Source organism: Choloepus didactylus, chromosome 15 (genome assembly GCF_015220235.1).
Source record: "Choloepus didactylus isolate mChoDid1 chromosome 15, mChoDid1.pri, whole genome shotgun sequence".
NCBI lineage: Eukaryota > Metazoa > Chordata > Mammalia > Pilosa > Megalonychidae > Choloepus > Choloepus didactylus.
Window position 1 is genome coordinate 63,523,909 of NC_051321.1, and position 20,861 is coordinate 63,544,769.

General features: G+C 37.6%; 2 protein-coding genes across 5 annotated transcripts in view; one reads left to right on the forward strand and one right to left on the reverse strand.

Annotated features, from left to right (window-relative positions):
* The window catches only part of CTNNA3 (catenin alpha 3), a 1,946,492-nt gene that overhangs the window by 900,977 nt on the left and 1,024,654 nt on the right, over positions 1–20,861 (reverse strand). The gene's annotated exons all lie outside the window — the stretch shown is intronic.
* Positions 11,788–12,412, forward strand: LOC119510957 (ras-related protein Rap-1b-like). Its single transcript, XM_037805375.1, has one exon. It carries the CDS (start codon positions 11,817–11,819, stop codon positions 12,369–12,371), a length of 555 nt encoding a protein of 184 aa, XP_037661303.1. The 5' UTR covers positions 11,788–11,816; the 3' UTR covers positions 12,372–12,412.

The window sequence follows — 20,861 nt, forward strand, 5'->3', positions numbered from 1 at the left end:
GTGTATGATTTTTTTAATGTGTCTTTGGATTCGATTTGCAAGTATTTTGTTGAGGATTTTTGCATCTATATTCATTAGGGAGATTGGCCGGTAGTTTTCCTTTTTTGTTGCATCTTTGCCTGGTTTTGGTATTAGATTGATGTTAGCTTCATAAAATGAGTTAGGTAGTGTTCCATTTTTTTCAATGTTTTGAAAGAGTTTGAGTAAGATTGGTGTCAGTTCTTTCTGGAAAGTTTGGTAGAATTCCCCTGTGAAGCCATCTGGCCCTGGGCATTTATTTGTGGGAAGATTTTTGATGACTGATTGGATCTCTTTGCTTGTGATGGGTTGGTTGAGGTCTTCTATTTCTTCTCTGGTCAGTCTAGGTTGTTCATATGTTTCCAGGAAATTGTCCATTTCTTCTACATTATCCAGTTTGTTGCCATACAGTTGTTCATAATATCCTCTTATAATTTTTTTAATTTCTTCAGGATCTGCAGTTATGTCACCTTTTTCATTCATTATTTTGTTTATATGGGTCTTCTCTCTTTTTGATTTTGTCAGTCTAGCTAGGGGCTTGTCAATCTTGTTGATCTTCTCAAAGAACCAACTTTTGGTGATATTTATCCTTTCTATTGTTTTTTTGTTCTCTATGTCATTTATTTCTGCTTTAATCCTTGTTATTTCTTTTCTTGTACTTGGTTTATTTTCTAGCTTCTTCAGTTGATCCATTAGTTCTTTGATTTTGGCTCTTTCTTCCTTTTTAATATATGCGTTTAGTGCTATAAATTTCCCCCTTAGCACTGCTTTTGCTGCATCCCATAGGTTTTGGTATGTTGTGTTCTCATTTTCATTCGTCTCTATATATTTAGCAATTTCTCTTGCTATTTCTTCTTTAACCCACTGATTGTTTAGGAGTGTGTTGTTTAACCTCCAGGTATTTGTGCATTTTCTAAGTCTCTGATGGTTATTGACTTCTAATTCTATTCCATTGTGGTCAGAGAATGTGCTTTGAATAATTTCAATCTTTTTAAATTTATTGAGGCTTGTTTTATGTCCCAGCATATGATCTATTCTGGAGAAAGTTCCGTGAGCACTAGAAAAGTATGTGTATCCTGGTGATTTGGGATGTAATGTCCTGTAGATGTCTGTTAAATCTAATTCATTTATCAGATTGTTTAGGTTTTCAATTTCCTTATTGGTCTTCTGTCTGGTTGATCTATCTATAGGAGAGAGTGATGTGTTGAAGTCTCCCACAATTATTGTGGAAACATCAATTGCTTCCTTTAGTTTTGCCAATGTTTCTCTCATGTATTTTGTGGCACCTTGATTGGGTGCATAGACATTTACGATTGTTATTTCTTCTTGCTGAATTGCCCCTTTTATTAGTATGTAGTGGCCTTCTTTGTCTCTCAAAACATCCCTGCATTTGAAGTCTATTTTATCTGAGATTAATATTGCTACACCTGCTTTCTTTTGGCTGTAGCTTGCATGAAATATTTTTTTCCATCCTTTCACTTTCAGTTTCTTTGTGTCCCTGTGTCTAAGATGAGTCTCTTGTATGCAACATATTGATGGTTCATTTTTTTTGATCCATTCTGCGAATCTATATCTTTTAATTGGGGAGTTTAATCCATTTACATTCAACGTTAAAACCGTGAAGGCATTTCTTGAATCGGCCATCTTATCCTTTGGATTATGTTTGCCATATTTTTCCCTCTCTCTATTAATATCCTTTATTGTACCCATACCGAATCTCTTTAGTACTGAACCTTTCTCCAAGTCTCTCTGTCCTGTCTTTGTTTCTCTGTCTGTAGGGCTCCCTTTAGTATCTCCAGTAGGGCAGGTCTCTTGTTAGCAAATTCTCTCAGCATTTCTTTGTCTGTGAAAAATTTAAGCTCTCCCTCAAATTTGAAGGAGAGCTTTGCTGGATAAAGTATTCTTGGTTGGAAATTCCTCTCACTCAAAATTTTAAATATATCGTGCCACTGCCTTCTTGCCTCCATGGTGGCTGCTGAGTAGTCACTACTTAGTCTTATGCTGTTTCCTTTGTATGTGGTGAATTGCTTTTCTCTTGCTGCTTTCAGAACTTGCTCCTTCTCTTCTATGTTTGACAGTGTGATCAGTATATGTCTCGGAGTGGGTTTTTTTGGATTTATTCTATTTGGAGTTCGCTGAGCATTTATGATTTGTGTATTTATGTTGTTTAGAAGATTTGGGAAGTTTTCCCCAACAATTTCTTTGAATACTCTTCCTAGACCTTTACCCTTTTCTTCCCCTTCTGGGACACCAATGAGTCTTATATTCAGACGTTTCATATTATCTATCATATCCCTGAGGTCCATTTCGAGTTTTTCAATTTTGTTCCCCATTCTTTCTTTTATGCTTTCATTTTCCATTCTGTCATCTTCCAGGTCACTGATTCGTTGTTCAACTTCCTCTAGTCTTGTACTATGAGTGTCCAGAATCTTTTTAATTTGGTCAACAGTTTCTTTAATTTCCATAAGATCATCCATTTTTTTATTTAGTCTTGCAATGTCTTCTTTATGCTCTTCTAGGGTCTTCTTGATTTCCTTCATATCCCGTACTATGGTCTCATTGTTCATCTTTAGTTCTTTGAGTAGCTGCTCTAGGTGCTGTGTCTCTTCTGGTCTTTTGATTTGGGTGCTTGGGCTTGGGTTATCCATATCGTCTGGTTTTTTCATATGCTTTATAATTTTCTGTTGTTTTTGGCCTCGTGGCATTTGCTGAACTTGATAGGGTTCTTTTAGGGTTTGTAGACCAGTTGAAGTCCTTATCTCTAATTTATCAGATCTACAGCTTCGTGGAGTACACTTTCTCTAACTAACCAGCAGGTGGCGTCCACGAGCCACCTGTTCTCCACAAGCCAGATCTCCCCTGCTTAGCCTTTTTGGTGAGTGGGGGAGTGAGTCTTGTGGGGCCCAATTGGTGTACCAAGCTTGCGTGTGTAGTTGGTGTTGCCTGCCCTGTATGTGGGGCGTGTTTCTGGGCAGTCGGGGAGGGGGGGTGGCCCTAACAATCAAATCTCCCTGATGATCCTAGAGTTTTAAAGCTGCTGCAATAGTCTAATCCTTCAGTTCAGTCCTGCCACAGTTTGTCTCTGCCACTGACCCACAAGTCTTTGGTATTGGCGTATGGCTCCTGAGACTTGCAAGTGGGCCCCTCTTCCAGGCTGTGCACCCCGGGTCCTCTGTTGAGGGATGACTGTGCTATGTCACAGGTGAGTGCCGTCCCCCCAGGGCAGTTCTGGGCTGCTGGGCTGTGTTGGGAGGCTCCCAGTCTGCTCAAATGATGGCTGAATGGGGCTCTGTTAATTCACACTGCTCCCCCTTCCCAGCTCTGGGACATTCAGCTGAGGTTGCAGGGAAGGCTAATGTCCACGCCCAGTTTTGTGGTGTGTGCCTGTTATTTGAAGCACTTCCGTCACACTGGGTTGTCTGGGGCAGCTCTGGGCTATGGGGCTGGCGATGGGCAGGAGTGTTTCCTGTCCACCAGGATGGTGGCTGTGAGCGGACACCCCCCTTTTCTTGGGAAGTTGTGTTGTTTAGTGAATTTTCTCAGCCACTGGATTATTGCCTTTTGTCTCAGAGCTCTCTTAGTTCTGCTCTTGACTTGACGTGCCCAAATTTCAATTCTTTGAAGCTTTCTGTATTGAGCTTCTTAGAGTAATTGTTTTAGAAAAAGCAAAAAGGATTTAAAAAAAAAAAAAAATGGCCCTCCTCAGAGATCTAATGGGTTATTGAAATGCTAATAGACAAAGCAACCAGGGCCATTAAGGAAAGGTGCACAGGGCAGAGAGATCAGCTTTGCTTCGGGATTTGCATATGCGCCTCAAGGCCTGATCTCCGCCCTTCCCCTTTCTGTGTTCACCAGAACTCCAAAAATCCTCTGCTTTTATTTTGGAGTTTTTCGTGTTGTTTTTTTTCTATGCCTGTCTCCTCTCTGCTGGGCTGGCTGCTCTCAGAGTCTCTGGTGTCTGGTCTCAGTCTATCTATGGTTGGAGTTTGAATCAGTAGAATGAGTTTCCGATAAGAGCAGCCACTGCAATTCTCCCTTCTCCTTCTTGGAGCTGACAGCCCCTCCTCCCCCGGGACTGAGCCTGGCAGGGAGGGGCGCGGGTCCCCTGGCCGCAAAAACTTACAGATTTCGCTGATCTCAGCAGTTCCACGTTTTCATGAGTGTTGTATGAAGTATGCCCAAAGACAGATTGCTCTGTGGTGTCCAGTCCACGCAGTTCCTGGCTTTTTACCTACTTTCCTGGAGGAGTAACTAAAACATACAGCTCACCAGTCTGCCATCTTGCCCCGCCCAGTCCACATGGTTTTTGATGGCCACATTTGTGAGTAGAAAGTTGTGAGTGCACAATCATATAATGATCACACCATGGAAGCTATGATATCTTTCTACTTATCTCCCAAAAAGATGCCTGCAGATCACACTCTCTCACAGAACCACTGCAGTTCTTTTCTAATTCAGCAGGTAGCTTTATAACTGTGAATTTTCTGAACACAGATTGAATTATGGAAAACTGGTCTACATACCATAATTTAGCTGCCAGTTACAACTCAGATCTAATCTTTATTAGCTCTCTGCAGAAATGTCTGAGGCAGTTTTCATATGCTGGAAGGTTTAGGAAAAAGTACTCTAAAAACAGAGACTGCTGACCTGTGATGAATAACTATTCTGGAGCGGGTTGCTCTGCTACAATTCTTAGGGAAGAAGGTAACCTAGAAACAAGCAAAGAAATAGATGGATCTCGGGTGATCTGTATGCTTTCCCTCATTTATCTCCTTCTTGTTTTTTTTTTTTTTTTTTTTAAGGTCTGTAACAGCCATAAAAATAATAAAGTTAGGTTTACAATAAGGGGATTTTTTTTTTCACTGTCATGAACTCACAGGTCAAATGGGATGCTTATACAGACAAGAGTCTCAACTTCTAAACAGAAGAATTGATGGTGGCAGCCCATTTCTTAGAGAAGGCTGCTGACTGTGCTTCCTGCTGTCAGTTCTTGCCAGAGCTCATCGACTCATCTCCAGTGTCAATGGTATCACTTCACCTCATGCCAAACCTAAGCAAGAGAATCTAACTGCAAAGGGGCAATAGAAATTGGAAAAGGTATGATAACATAAAATGAGCACATCTGAAGATTAAAACTTTCAAGCTCTCCAAACAAGAAATGCTGGATCATTTTGTGTGTCTCCAAGCTTGTAAAGTAATTTTGTAGCCATTTTCACTGACTTCAAGGTTATATTTTTTTAAAAATGGTACTACAGCTTTAATATTTTGCCTCTGTTCCTTGCCAACATTGCTGAATTCAACTGCTGAATTCTTACAAATCAGATAAATATCCTAATTTGAGTGTAAAAGGTTCCCTTGAGGATGCTTTCCTATGTGTATTTTACTTTGAACGTGCTGCCAGGTGACAGATGCACTATAGCTCCAATCCAATTAATATCCTGGTGATTCCAGCTATATTGTTTACCCAAAAACCTTGGGATAGTAGTAACCAACTGTTGATCTGAAATAAATGAAAGTGTTCACTAATTAAAATACATTTTTAAATGAGACTTACTGCCTTAGCATTTCTTCTTTATACTGCCAGATTTTCATTTTTACCTGTTTATTTTTAGGCTAATTCTACTGCAACATTCCTGTATTGCTAGGCATTGTGCTAAATGATTTACTTGTACCACGTCATCAAAGTTTCACAAAAACTTTATGGATAGGTGTTGGGGATTAAACAAAAGACATGTGGAAGTCTTAATCTGCATTCCTATGAGTGTGAACCCATTCAAAAATAGGACATTTGAAGCTATTACTAGTTAATGTGTGATTCATTTATGAATAGGATCTTAAGATCCTGTTTAGATGAGGCCAAATTGAATCAGAGTGGGCCTTAATCCATATGGCTAAAGTCCTTATAAGAAGAAGAAATCTAGACAGATGACTGACAGGAGAAGTAGAAGCCAGAAGTAGAATAAGCCAAAGAGATAAAGATCAACATGTGGTAAAGGCAGAGATGCAAGCCAAGGAATCCTAAGGATTTCAGCAAGCCAGCACCAGAACATCACAGACTCTGGGAGAAAGCTTGGTTTGTCAATACCTTGAGGTTGGATTCTACTCTCCAAAGCCCTGAGACAAATTCCTGTTGTTACCATTGTGTAGTATTTGTCATAGCAGCTCTGGAAAATTAAGACGGTAGGTATGCTATTATCATCTTCTTAATAAGAGAACAGAAGCTCACAAAGGCTAAGTAAGTTGCTTAAGAATTGGAGCAGGATTTATTTGTCTGACTCTATATTCTTTCTTACAACATATGATTGCATTGCCTTCTAAGATTCTTACAAGTTTTGATCTTCAAAGGAGTAAAAAATTTCTAATTTAAATTAATTTCTAATTTAGAACAGCTAATTTAGTAGGCAAGTTTTCCCAAATCCTTTTAAGTGGCGCGCGCACACACACACACACACACACACACACACAGAGAGAGAGAGAGAGAGAGAGAGAGAGAGAGAGAGAACTCACAAACTAACAAAATAAGTTGAAAAGCTTACCATAGATTTGTTTATTATAATAGGACCAAAGTTTTATTCTTTAAATATTTAGCAATTAAAAATACTTTGATACTGAAAATTATAAAACATTGAAGAAGTAAAAGAAGACCTAATAAATGGAGAGCTATACTATTTAAATGGTTTGGAAGACTCAATACTGTTATTATGTTAATTCTTCCAATCCTGACCTAGAGATCTGATGCATCTCAATCTGAATCCCAGTAGTATTTTTTGTATATATCAATGAGTTCATACTAAAATTGATACGGAAAGGCAAAGTAATTAGAAAAGCCAAAAAATTTTTAAATAGAAGAAAAATGTTTGAGGCTTCACATCACCTGATTTCAAGACTCATTCTAAAGCTACAATTTTAAAGAAAATGTGATATTGGTGAAAGAACAGATACATGGATCAATAGAACACAACAGAGAGACCAGTGACAAACCCATGCATATATGATTGATTGATATATGACAAAGGTGCAAATGTGACTCAATGGAGAGCAGATAGACTTTTCAACAAATCATGCAGAAACAATTGGACATTAATATGCAAAAATAAATAAACACACATGGAACCATAATTTGCACCATATACAAAAATTAACTCAAAATAGAACATAACCTAAATGTAAAACATAAAAGTACAAAAATGTATAAGAAAATATACGAGAAAAGCTTTGCAATCCCGGACTAGGCAAAGACTTCCTAGATAAAACTTAAAAGCAGCATTCATAAATGATGAAATTGATAAATTTTAAGTAATCAAAATTAAAAAGGTCTACATTGGACAAGAAACTATGAAAAAATTTAAAAGATGGCAACAGACTTGGAGAAAACATTTGCAAAACACATAAGCAACAAAGGATTTGTATTCAAAATATATAAAGAACTTTCAAATCACAAAAATAAGAAAACAAACCACCAAATAAAAAATAAGCAAAATGTTTGAGCACACACTTCATGAAAGAAGAATACACACATGATCAATAAGCATACATAAAGATGTTCAGGGAATTAGGCAAGAAAATGAAATAAAAGCCATCTCAACAGGAAAGGAAGAAGTGAAACTATCTCTATTCGTAGGTGACAGATCTTGTATATAGAAAATCCTATGTAGTCCACTTAAAATATTAGAACTAATAAGTTCAGCCAGGAGATAGGATATAAGACCAATACACACACACACACAAATCAACTGTATTTCAATATACTGTAATGAGAAATCTGAAAGTGAAATTAAGAAAAAAATCATTCACAATAGCATGAAAAAGAATAAAATCTTAGGAATAAATTCAACAAAAGAAGTTCAAAACTTAGAAAACTTCAAAGCATTTTTGAAAGAAATTAAAAGTCTAAATGAATGTAAACACATCCCACATTCATGGATCAGAAGACTTAATATCGTTAAGATTGTTAACACTGTCAATTTTATCTACAAATTCAACACAATCCCAATCCAAATACCAGCTGGATTCTTTGCAGAATTGACAAGCTGACCCTAAAATTCATATGGAATTCAAGAGACCCAGAATAGCCAAAATGATTTTATAAAAGAAGAACAAAGTTAATGGATTCACATTTCATAATATAAAAACTTAATATGCAGCTACAGAAAACAAAACTGTGGTACTGGCACATGGAGAAACATATAGGACAATGGATTCAAATTGACAGCCCAGAAATAAACCCTCAAATTTATAGTAAGTTGGTTTATAATAAGGGAGCCAAAACAATTAAATGGGAAAGAAATAGTCTCTGCAACAAGCAGTGCTGGAACAAATAGATATCTGCAGGCACAAGAATGAAGTTGGACTCCTACTTCACACCAAATATAAAAATTTACTCAAAATGTATCAAGAACCTAAATGTAAGAGCTAAAACTATAAACCCCTTAGAAGAAAACATAGGAGTAAACCTTCATGACCTCAGATTAGACAATGGTTTCCTAGATTTGAAACCAAAAGCACAAACAACAGTATAATAAAACAAATAAATTGGACATCAGAAAAATTAAAAACTTGTGTGTGTGAAAGAATGCCATCTAAAAGTGAAAAGAAAACCCACAGAAGGGGAGAAACTTTTTGCAAATCAAATCATGTATACATCAAGGGACTTGCATCAGGACTATATAAAGAGATCACTTATACAGAGTGGTGAGGTGTGGAATCTAGTTACTTCTCTAGAGCAGCAGGTAAATTGTCAGGAACTGTATGGAACAGCCGCTTCAGGGACTTCTGTGACTGGTCATGCATCATAAACCAAGTGGAATGGGTGGAACTGCTGAGATCACAGAAAAAAACTGTAAGTTTACCCAGACAGGGACTGGTGTCCCCCCCTCACCTTGCCAGGCATGGTAGTCTGTCTTGGAGCTGGTTCCCTGAGGAAAAAAGAAACAATCTGTGATGGAAGCAAGGAGGGGTCTCAACTTGGCAACAAGTGCAGAATTAGTTAACGAGTTCGGACTGTTGAATAAAAGCTCCAAGCACAAATAAACCAGGAGTGGGTACCAAAGAATGTGGGATGAACATGTCTGGCAGAAAGGCGGCAGGGCTGACAAACAACAACAACAACAAAAAGAGACTTCTGGAGTTGGAGGTGTTCAGAATTCTGGAAAAGGACTGGGCGTCAAGAAAAAGGGGCACATAGAAAGGGGAACCAACTCCCGTCCGCAAACCAGGTGTGCTGGGGTCTGGCGCAGAAAAGGATTTTCTTTTTGCTTTCTTGCTCTATCTTTTTACTTTTCAATAGCCCATCAGAGCTCCTGCTTCAGCACTGCCTTGGGCAAGGCCCTGGGCAAGGGCCAAAGACAAAGAGAGAATTCTGAAAGCAGCAAGAGAAAAGGGATCCATCATATACAAGGGAGGCTCAATAAGACTATGTACAGATTTTTCTGCAGAAACCATGTAGGTGAAAAGGCAGTGGTATGATATATATAAGATACTGAAAGAGAAAAACTGCCAACCAAGAATTCTATATCCAGCAAAACTGTCTTTCAGAAATGAAGGAGAGATTAAAATATTTTGAGACAGACAATGAGAGAGTTTATGAATGAAAGACCTGCACTTCAAGAAATACTAAAGGGAGTACCAGAGACTTATAGGAAAAGACAGGAGAGAGAGGTTTGGAGAAGAGTGTAGAAATGAAGATTATCAGGAAGTGTAAAAGGAGAGAGAGAAAAAAAATAAGATATGACATATAAAAACCAAAAGACAAAATGGTAGAAGAAAGTTTTGACCTTAAAGTAATAACAATAAATGTTAATGGATTAAACTCCCCAATAAAAAGACATAGAGTGGCAGAATGGATTTAAAAACAAGACCCATCTATATGCTGTCTTCAAAACTCACTTTAGACACAAGGACAAAAGTACGCTGAAAGTGAAAGGTTGGAAAAAGATATTTCATGCATACAACCAGAGAAAAGCAGGAGTAGCTATATTAAATTAGACAAATTTAAGTTCAAATTAAAACAATTAACAGAGACAAAGAAAGACACTGTATTAATAAAAGGGACAATTCATCAAGAAAACATAACAATCATAAATATTTATGGACTGAGCCAGAATGCCCCAAAATGCATGAGGCAAACACTGGCAACAATGAAGGGAGAAGTAGATACCCGTACATAATAGTTGGGGACTTCAATACACAACTCTCATCAATGGTAGAACATCTAGATAGATCAATAAGGAAACACAGATGCTGAATTGTAGGGTAAATGAACTAAACTTGACAGAGTATAGAACACTACACCCCACAACAGTGGGATAGACATTCTTCTCAAGTGCTCATAGATCATTCTCTAGGATAGACCACATGTTGCATCACAAAGCAAGTCTCAACAATTTTTTAAAAAATTGATATTAGACAAAACTCCTTCTTGGATCATAATGGAAATAAGTTGGAAATCAATAACAGGTAGAAGATCATAAAATTCACAAATATATAGGCTAAATAACACACTCTTAGACAACCAGTGGGTAAAGGAAGAAATTATCAGAGAAATTAGTAAATATGTTGGGGCAAATGAAAATGAAAACACAACATATCAAAACATGGGATGCAACAAAGGTGGTGCTGAGAGGGAAATTTGTTGCCATAAATGACTATATTAAAAGAGAAGAAAGAGAAAAAAAGTGAGGAATTAACTGTTCACCTGGATAAACTATAGAAAGAACAGAAAACTAACCACAAAGCAAACAGAAGGAAAGAAATCACAAATATTAGAGCAGAAATAAATGAAATTGAGAAGAGGTAAACAATAGAGAGAATCAACAAAATCAGAAGTTGGTTCTTTGAGAAAATCAATAAACTCAAAGCATCATTAGCTAGGCTAAAAAAGAGAGAGACAGCTGATGCAAATAAATGGATTCAGAATTATGAAAGGAGACATAACTACTGACAATGCAGAAATAAAGGAGAAAATGAGAGGATACTACTAACAATCATATGCTAATAAACTAGACAACTTACCTGCAATGGACAACTTCCTAGAAAAGCATGAACAACCAATATCGACTAGAAAAGAAACGTATGATCTCAACAAACCAATCACAGGCAAAAAGACTGAGTCAGTCATAAAAAAGTTCCAAAAAAGAAAAGCCCAGGACCAAATGACTTCACATGTGAATTCTACCAAGCATTCAAGAAAGAATTAGTATCAATTCCACTCAAACTCTTCAAACTATTGAAGAGGAGGGAAAGCTACCTACCTCATTTTATGAAGCCAACATCACCCTAATACAGATACTACAAAAAAAGAAAATTTTAGATCAAACTCTCTATTCTTTTTTTAATTCAATTTTATTGAGATATATTCACATACCATGCAGTCATAAAAAGCATACATTCAATTGTTCACAGTACCATCATATAATTTTGCATTCATCACCAAAATTAATTTTTGAACATTTTCATTACCACAGACACAAAAACAATAAAAATAAAAATTAAAGTGAGGGACAGAAGCGAGAACAAGGCTGAACGGCTGACCTCAAGGCGACACCGCCAAATCTTGCCCAGAATCAGGCGTGTAACCAGCCAGAGCGGCGGCGGTACCGGCAGTACAGCCATGGCGCCGGGAGCAGCTACCCGGAGGGAGTGTGAGGCGCAGGGAGATGCTGGCTGAGCGAACCCGGTGACAACGCGAGAGGTACTTGGCAAATACTTGTTCAAGGAGTGTCATCAGTGAAACTGGATCAGATGCAAGGAGATTTTGGCTAACTATACAAGGTACTAGATTTTGACAACAACCTCACACCATGCGTGAGTATAAGCTAGTGGTTCTTGGCGCAGGAGGTGTTGGAAAGTCTGCTCTGACCGTGCAGTTCGTTCAAGGAATTTTTGTTGAAAAATATGATCCAAGAATAGAAGATTCTTATAGAAAGCAAGTTGAGGTAGATGCACAACAGTGTATGGTCGAAATCTTGGATACTGCAGGAACGGAACAATTTACAGCAATGAGGGATTTGTATATGAAAAATGGACAAGGCTTTGCATTAGTTTATTCCATCATTGCACAGTCCACATTTAATGATTTACAAGATCTGAGAGAACAGATTCTTCGAGTAAAAGACACCGATAATGGTCCAATGATTCTGGCTGGCAGTAAGTGTGACTTGGAGGATGAAAGAGTTGTAGGAAAGGAGCAAGGTCAAAATCTAGCAAGACAATGGAACAACAATGCATTCTTAGAATCTTCTGCAAAATCAAAAATAAATGTTAATGAGATCTTTTATGACCTAGTACGGCAAATTAACAGAAAAACTCCAGTGCCTGAGAAGGCCCGCAAAAAGACATCATGTCAGCTGCTTTAATGCACTAAATGCATTGTAGCTCTGAGCCAGGTCTGAAGAACTGTTGCCCAGTTAAACAGTGCCAGCATTCCAAATTTGTTAAACCAACATCTTAAGTGGACATTCCTGTGGTGGTACCCTTTAAGAGGCGGATGAAAGCTACTACATCAGTTTGCACATTCTAATCACTTTCCAGTATCACAAGAGAGATTTTTACTTACATAATAGTCCTAGAGTACACAACCGGTAAAATCAGAGGCTACATCCAGTATTACTGCTTAAGAGACATTCTTCATCCACCAATGTTGTACATGTATGAATATGGTGTACTGTAGACTTTAACACACCCCAGAAACTTTGTATTGGAGAGTACAATAAATGCACCACTATTTTAGCTTAATAGAAGAAAGTCCAAAGAGCTCCTATATAGACTACTCCAGTTAACTTCTTTGATACTTGTAGCTTATTATAATATTTTTTTAAGAAATTCAAGGTCATTATCATTGTATTGTACAAATAAGTGCTTTTGATTAACACAGCTATATAGCTTTTTTAATTTTTGAAAAACCTGTGGAGACAGTGATCTTGTCTTTAAAATACGATAGTACTTTCAGTAAAATGTCTTAGATAAAAGACATTGCCTTTAATATCTGTTGGGAAGGAAATGTCCAGACTCTTCAAATCTCTTATTATATGTTTCCTTTTTTGTTTACATAGGGAACAATGTTTATAGTTGTGTGTACAGTGGGGGTCTACAACAAGAAGTGTAGATTTTCAAACAATTTTTTTAATGATTTAACAATTTTTGTAAATTATTTTCAGGCCTCTGCAGCTGTAGATTCTCACTATGAGTCCCTTGCTTGCTCGTACATAAGTGTATTTGCAATACCAAATATACAGGTTTAATATTTTTGCCTGTTAGCGATTGTTTTACATGTGTAACATTTTGGTTGAGATGTTAAATGGTGGACGAGTATTGTGGATGTGGGAAGTAATTTTAATCATGTATAATTGGTCACAAGGCCTAATTTTCAGTAACGATTGCTTTGATTTAACAATGCTTTGTTGCTTTGTATGCATCAACGTTTGGGTGCAAAAATTGTGTGTCTATCCAACAGGGAGCCAGAGTATTTAAATTGACTAACCTATATGTTATAACTACTTTGAGGTGGCCAAATGTAAAGTAAAGCTTAAATTAAAGTGGTGCAATTTTGTATAACTTACCATCAGTAGTTCAATAAATTTGGATTGCCATGCAAGGGCTTGCATTATTAAAAAAAAAAAAAATTAAGTGAAAAAGAACAATTAAAGTAAAAAAAAGGTGCCTTTTTTTCTTCCTCCATTTTTCTACTCATCCATCCATAAACTAGACAAAGGGGAGTGTGGTCCATATGGCTTTTCCAATCACACTGTCACCCCGTATAAGCTACATTTTTATACAATCGTCAAGATTCATGGGTTCTGGGATGTAGTTTGATAGGTTCAGGTATTTACTGCTAGCTATTCCAATTCATTAGAACCTAAAAAGCGTTGTCTATATTGTGCGTAAGAGTGCCCACCAGAGTGACTTCTCAGCTCCTTTTGGAATCTCTCTGCCATTGAAGCTTATTTCATTTCCTTTCACAATCCCCCTTTTGGTCAAGAAGATGTTCTCCATCCCCCGATGCTGGGTCTGGATTCCTCCCCAGGAGTCATATTCCACGTTGCCAGGGAGATTTACTCCCCTGGGAGTCAGATTCCACATATGGGGGACAGCAGTGATTTGACCTGTCAAGTTGGCTTATCTACAGAGAGAGGGCCACATTTGAACAACAAAGAAGCATTCAGGAGGAGGCTCTTAGGCACAATTATAGGCAGGCCTAGCCTCTCCTTTGCAGCAACAAAGGGCAAGTCCTGTGGCAGAGGGCTCAGCCCATCAAACCACCAGTCCCCTATGTCTGTGAGCACATCAGCAACCATGGAGGTGGGGAAGCCCAACACCCCTGCATTCTCCACCAGCTCCTCAGGGGGGGTTCTACATATTTTTTTCATTGTTTTTGTTTTTGTTTCTGTTTCTGTTTTTTTTTTAATTAACTCTTTTTAAAAAAAATTAACTATATCAAAAAAAATTAAAAAAAAAACATACAATAAAAAAACATTTCAAACAAACCATAACAAGAGAGAAAGAAAAGACAACTAACCTAAAATAATACTTTACTTCCAACATGTTCCTACTCTATCCCAAGAAAATAACCAAATAGAGCAACATTTCTGTGAACTTGTTCCTACCATACCCTCCAGAAATTAACAAACCACAGTCATTCCTTGGCATTCCCAGAATGTTAAATTTACCAACGATACCTTATCTGTTCTTATTGGGTTATCATTCCCCTTTTATTAATTTCTCTCTATCGCTAGTTCCCCTACATTCTACATTATAAACCATTTATTTTACATTTTTCAATGTTCACATTAATGGTAGCATATAATATTTCTCTTCTTGTGCCTGGCTTATTTTGCTCGGCATAATGTCTTCAAGGTTCACCCATGTTGTCATATGTTTCACGACATCGTTCCTTCTCACTGCTGTGTAGTAGTCCATCGTGTGTATATACCACATTTTATTTATCCACTCATCTGTTGAAGGACATTTGGATTGTTCCCATCTCTTGGCAATTATAAATAATGCTGCTATGAACATTGGCATGCAGATATCTGTTCATGTCACTGCTTTCAGATCTTCTGGGTATATACCAAGAAGTACAATTACTGGATAGAAGGGTAACTCTATATCCAGTTTTTTAAGGAACTGCCAGACTGACTTCCAGAGTGGCTGAACCATTATACAGTCCCACCAACAATGAATAAGAATTTTAATTTCTCCACATCCTCTCCAGCATTTTTAGTTTCCTGTTTGTTTAATGGCAGCCATTCTAATTGGCATCAGACAGTATCTGATTGTGATCTTAATTTGCATCTCCCTGATAGCTAGTGAGGCTGAACATTTTTTCATGTCTTTTTTGGCCATTTGTATTTCCTCTTCAGAGAACTGTCTTTTCATATCTTTTGCCCATTTTATAACTGGGCTATCTGTACTATTGTCATAGAGTTGTAGGATTTCTTTATATATGCAAGATATCAGTCTTTTGTCAGATACATGGTTTGCAAAAATTTTTTCCCATTGAGTTGGCTGCCTCTTTACCTTTTTGAGAAATTCCTTTGAGGTACAGAAACTTCTAAGCTTGAGGAGTTCCCACTTATCTATTTCTTCATTTGTTGCTTGTGCTTTGTGTGTAAAGTCTAGGAAGTGGCCACCTAAAACAAGGTCTTGAAGATGTTTCCCTACATTATCTTCTAGGAGTATTATGGTACTGTCTTTTATATTGAGATCTTTGAACCACTTTGAGTTAATTTTTGTGTAGGGTGTGAGGTAGGGGTCCTCTTTCATTCTTTTGGATATAGATATCCAACTCTCGCAGCCCCATTTGCTGAAAAGACTGTTATGTCCCAGTTCAGTGGCTTTGGGGGACTTATCAAAGATCAGTCGGCCATAGATCTGGGGGTCTATCACCAAATTCTCAGTTTGATTCCATTGATCAATATGTCTATCTTTGTGCCAGTACCATGCTGTTTTGACAACTGTGGCTTTATAATAAGCTTCAAAGTCAGGGAGTGTAAGTCCTCCCACTTCATTTTCTTTTTTAGAGTGTCTTTAGCAATTCGAGGCATCTTCCCTTTCCAAATAAATTTGATAACTAGCTTTTCCAAGTCTGCAAAGTAGGTTGTTGGAATTTTGATTGGGATTGCATTGAATCTGTAGATGAGTTTGGGTAGAATTGACATCTTAATGACATTTAGCCTTCCTATCCATGAACATGGAATATTTTTCCATCTTTTAAGGTCCCCTTCTATTTCTTTTAGTAGAGTTATGTAGTTTTCTTTGTATAGGTCTTTTACATCTTTGGTTAAGTTTATTCCTAGGTACTTGATTTTTTTAGTTGCTATTGAAAATGGTATCTTTTTCCTTGAATGTCTCTCACTTTGTTCATTTCTAGCATATAGAAACATTACTGATGTATGTGCATTAATCTTGTATCCCACTACTTTGCTAAATTTGTTTATTAGCTCTAGGAGCTGTATCATGGATTCCTCAAGGTTTTCCAGATATAAGATCATATCATCTGCAAATAATGACAGTTTTACTTCTTCCTTTCCAATTTGGATGCCTTTTATTTCTTTCTCTTGCCAGACTGCCCTGACTAGCACTTCCAGCACAATGTTGAAAACAGTGGTGAGAGCAGGCATCCTTGTCTCATTCCTGATCTTAGAGGGAAGGCTTTCAGTCTTTTGCCATTGAGTACTATGCTGGCTGTGGGTTTTTCATATATGCTGTTTATCATATTGAGGAAGTTTCCTTCAATTCCTAACTTTTGAAGTGTTTTTATCAAAAGGGATATTGGATTTTGTCAAATACCTTCAGCATCTATTGAGATGATCATTTGATTTTCCCTTTTGATTTGTTAATGTGTTGTAATACATTGATTGGTTTTCTTATGTCAAACCATCCTTGCATGCCTGGAATGAACCCCACTTGGTCATGGTGTATGATTTTTTTAATGTGCCTTTGGATTCGATTTGCAAGTATTTTGTTGAGAATTTTTGCATCTGTATTCATTAGGGAGATTGGCCGGTAGTTTTCCTTTTTTGTATCATCTTTGCCTGGTTTTGGTATGAGATTGATGTTAACTTCATAAAATGTGTTAGGTAGTATTCCATTTTCTTCAAAGTTTTGAAAGAGTTTAAGTAAGTTTGGTATCAGTTCTTTCTGAAAAGTTTGGTAGAATTCCCCTGTGAATCCATCTGACCCTGGGCATTTATCTGCGGGAAGCTTTTGGATGACTGATTGGATCTCTTTGCTTGGGAATGGTTGGTTGAGGTCTTCTATTTCTTCTCTGGTCAATCTACATTGTTCATATGTTTCCAGGGAAGTGTCCATTTCCTCTACATTATCCAGTTTGTTGCCATGGAGTTGTTCATAGTATCCTCTTATAATTGTTTTAATTCCTTCAGGATCCACAGTAATGTCACCTTTCTTATTCATTATTTTGTTTACATGGGTCTTCTCTCTTTTTGATTTTGTCAGTCTAGCTAGGGATTTGTCACTCTTCTTGATCTTCTTAAAGAACAAACTTTTGGTATTATTTATTCTATTTTTTTGTTGTTGTTGTTGTTCTCTATGTCATTTATTTCTGCTTTAATCCTTGTTATTTCTTTTCTTCTTCTTGGTTTAGGATTGGTTTGCTGTTCATTTCCTAGCTTCTTAAGTTGATCCATTAGTTCTTTGATTTTAGCTCTTTCTTTCTTTTTGATGAATGCCTTTAGTGCTATAAATTTTCACTTCAGTACCACTTTTGCTGCATCCCATAAGTTTTGGTATGTTGTGTTCTGATTTTCATTCATCTTTATATATTTAGCAATTTCTCTTGCTACTTCTTTTTTAACCCACTGATTGTTTAGGAGCATGTTGTTTAACCTCCAGGTATTTGTGAATTTTCTAACTCTCTGATGGTTATTGACTTCTAATTGTATTCCATTGTGGTCAGAGAATGTGCTTTGAATAATTTCAATTTTTTAAAATTTATTGAGGCTTGTTTTATGTCCCAGCATATGACCTATTCTGGAGAAAGTTCTGTGAGCACTAGAGAAGCATGTGTATCCTGGTGATTTGGGATGTAATGTTCTATATATGTCTGTTAAATACAAATCATTTATCAGATTGTTTAGGTTTTCAATTTCCTTATTGGTCTTCTGTCTGCTTGATCTATGTATAGGAGAGAGTGATGTGTTGAAGTTTCCCACAATTATTGTGGAAACATCCATTGCTTCCTTTAGTTTTGCCAGTGTTTCTCTCATGTATTTTGTGGCACCTTGATTGGGTGCATAAATATTTATGATTGTTATTTCTTCTTGTTGAATTAGCCCTTTTATTAGTTTGTAGTGGCCTTTTTTGTCTCATACAACATCCTTGCATTTAAAGTCTATTTTATCAGAGATTAATATTGCTATTCCTGCTTTCTTTTGGCTGTAGTTTGCATGAAATATTATTTTCCATCCTCTCACTTTCAATTTCTTTGTGTCCCTGTATCTAAGATGAGTCTCTTGTATGCAACATATTGATGGGTCATATTTTTTGATCCATTCTACCAATCTATATCTTTTAATTGGGGAGTTCAATCCACTTACATTCAACATTATTACTGTGAAGGCATTTCTTGAATCAGCCATCCTGTCCTTTGGCTTATGTTTGTCAGATATATTTTTCCCTCTCTCTCTTAATGTCCTTTAATGTACCTAAACTGAATCTCTTTAGTACTGAACTTTTCTGCATATCTCTCTCCCCTTCTTTGTTTTGGTAGGGCTCCCTTTAGTATCTCAAGTAGGGCAGGTCTCATGTTAACAAATTCTCTCAGCATTTGTCTGTGAAAAATTTAAGCTCTCCCTCCAATTTGAAGGAGAGGTTTTCTGGATGAAGAATTCTTGAATGGCAATTTTTCTCTCTCTGAATTTTAAATATGTCATGCCACTGCTTTCTTGCCTCCATGGTAGCTCCTGAGTACTCACTACTTAGTCTTATGCTGTTTCCTTTGTAAGTGATGAATTGCTTTTCTCTTGCTGCTTTCTGAATTTGCTCCTTCTTTTCAGTATTTGACAGTCTGATCAGAAGATGTCTCAGAGTGTGTTTATTTGGATTTATTCTATTTGGAGTTCGCTGGGCATTTATGATTTGTGTATTTATAGTGTTTAGAAGATTTGGGAAGTTTTCCCCAACAATTTCTTTGGATACTCTTCCTAGACCTGTTCCTTTCTCTTCCCCTTCTGGAACACCAATGAGTCTTATATTTGGATGTTTTATATTAACTATCCTATTCCTGAGGTCCGTTTCTATTTTTTTTAATTTTTTCCCCATTCTTTCTTTTGTTCTTTCATTTTCCATTCTTTCCTCCTCAAGGTCACTGATTTGCTGTTCAGCTTCCTCCAGTCTTGTACTTTGAGCATCCAGAATCTTTTTAGTTTGCTCAACAGTTTCTTTTATTTCCATAAGATCATCTATTCTTTTATTTATTCTTGCAATTTCTTCTTTATGCTCTTCTAGGGTTTTCTTCATGTCCTTTATATCCTGTGACATGCTCTCATTGTTTATCTTTAGTTCTTTGATTAATTGCTCCAAGTACTGTGTCTCCCATGATCTTTTGATTTGGTTGTTTGGGTTTGGGTTATCCATATCATCTGGTTTTATCATATGCTTTTCTACTTGCATTTTCTATTGCTTTTGGCCTCTTGGCATTTGCTTAACTTGATGTGGTGGGGGGGGTATGTAGGCTTATTTGAACAATTATCTCTAATTTGTCAGATCTACAGCTTGGTGGAGTACACTTTCTCTAGCTAACCAGCAGGTGGCATCCATGAGCCACCTATTCCCCTCAAGCCATTTCTCCCCAACTTTGTCTTCAGGTGAGTGGGCGTATGAGTCTTGTGGGAGTCCAATTGGTGCACCAAGTTTGCAAGTGTAGCTGGTGCTGCCTGTCCTGAATGTGGGGTGTGTGTCTGAGCACTTGGGGAGGGAGGGTGGCTTTAATAATCAAATCTCCCAGGTGTTCCTGGAGATTTAAAGCTGTTGCAATAGTCTAATCCTTCAGTTCAGTCTCACCACAGTTTGTCTCTGCTGCTGACCCACAAGTCCTTGGTATTCGCGTATGGTCCTTGGGACTTGTGCGTGGGTCCCTCTTCCACGCTGTGCCCTCCTAGGCCTTTGCTGAGGGAAGACTGTGCTACGTCACAGGTGAGCACCATCCCCCAAAGGAAGTTCTGGGCCGCAGGGCTGTGTAGGGGCGTTCCCAACCTGCTGAAAGGATGTCTGAATGGGGCGTGTTAATTTCCCCCTTTTCACACAGCTCCACCTTCCCAGCTCCAGGGCAATTAGCTGCAGGTGGGTGAAAGGCTATTGTCCATGCCAGATATTGTGGTGTGTGCATGTGTTGTTGGAAACACTTCCTGTCACACTGAGTTGTCTGGGGCAGCTCATGGCTGTGGTGCTGGTGCCAGGCAGGAGCATTCCCAGCCCACCAGGAAGATGGCTGTAAGGGGACCCCCCTTTTCTTGGGAAGTTATGGAGTTTAGTGAATTTTCTCAGCCACTAGACTTATTGTTTTGTCTCTCAGAGCTATCTTAACTCTGCTCTTGCCTGGGGCCAAATTGCAATCTTTGAGGCTTTCTGTAATGGGCTTCTTAGAGTAATTGTTTTAGAAAAAGAGAAAAGGATATGAAAAAAGAAAAGAAAGAAAGAAAGAAAGAAAGAGAAAAAGAAAAAGAAAAAGAAGGGCCCTCCTTGCAGATCTAATGGGCTATTGAAATGCTAAGAGACAAGGAGATTAGGGCGATTAAGGAACAATCAAGAAAGCAGAGAAACCAACTTTTCAGACAAGTGTCCTTGCCCTCTGGATTTGCATATATGCCTGATTCTGTTTGAGCACT

What these genes read in the sequence shown, in the direction of transcription:
- LOC119510957 (XM_037805375.1), top strand. Translation starts at nt 11,817, where the DNA reads ATGCGTGAGTATAAGCTAGTGGTTCTTGGCGCAGGAGGTGTTGGAAAG.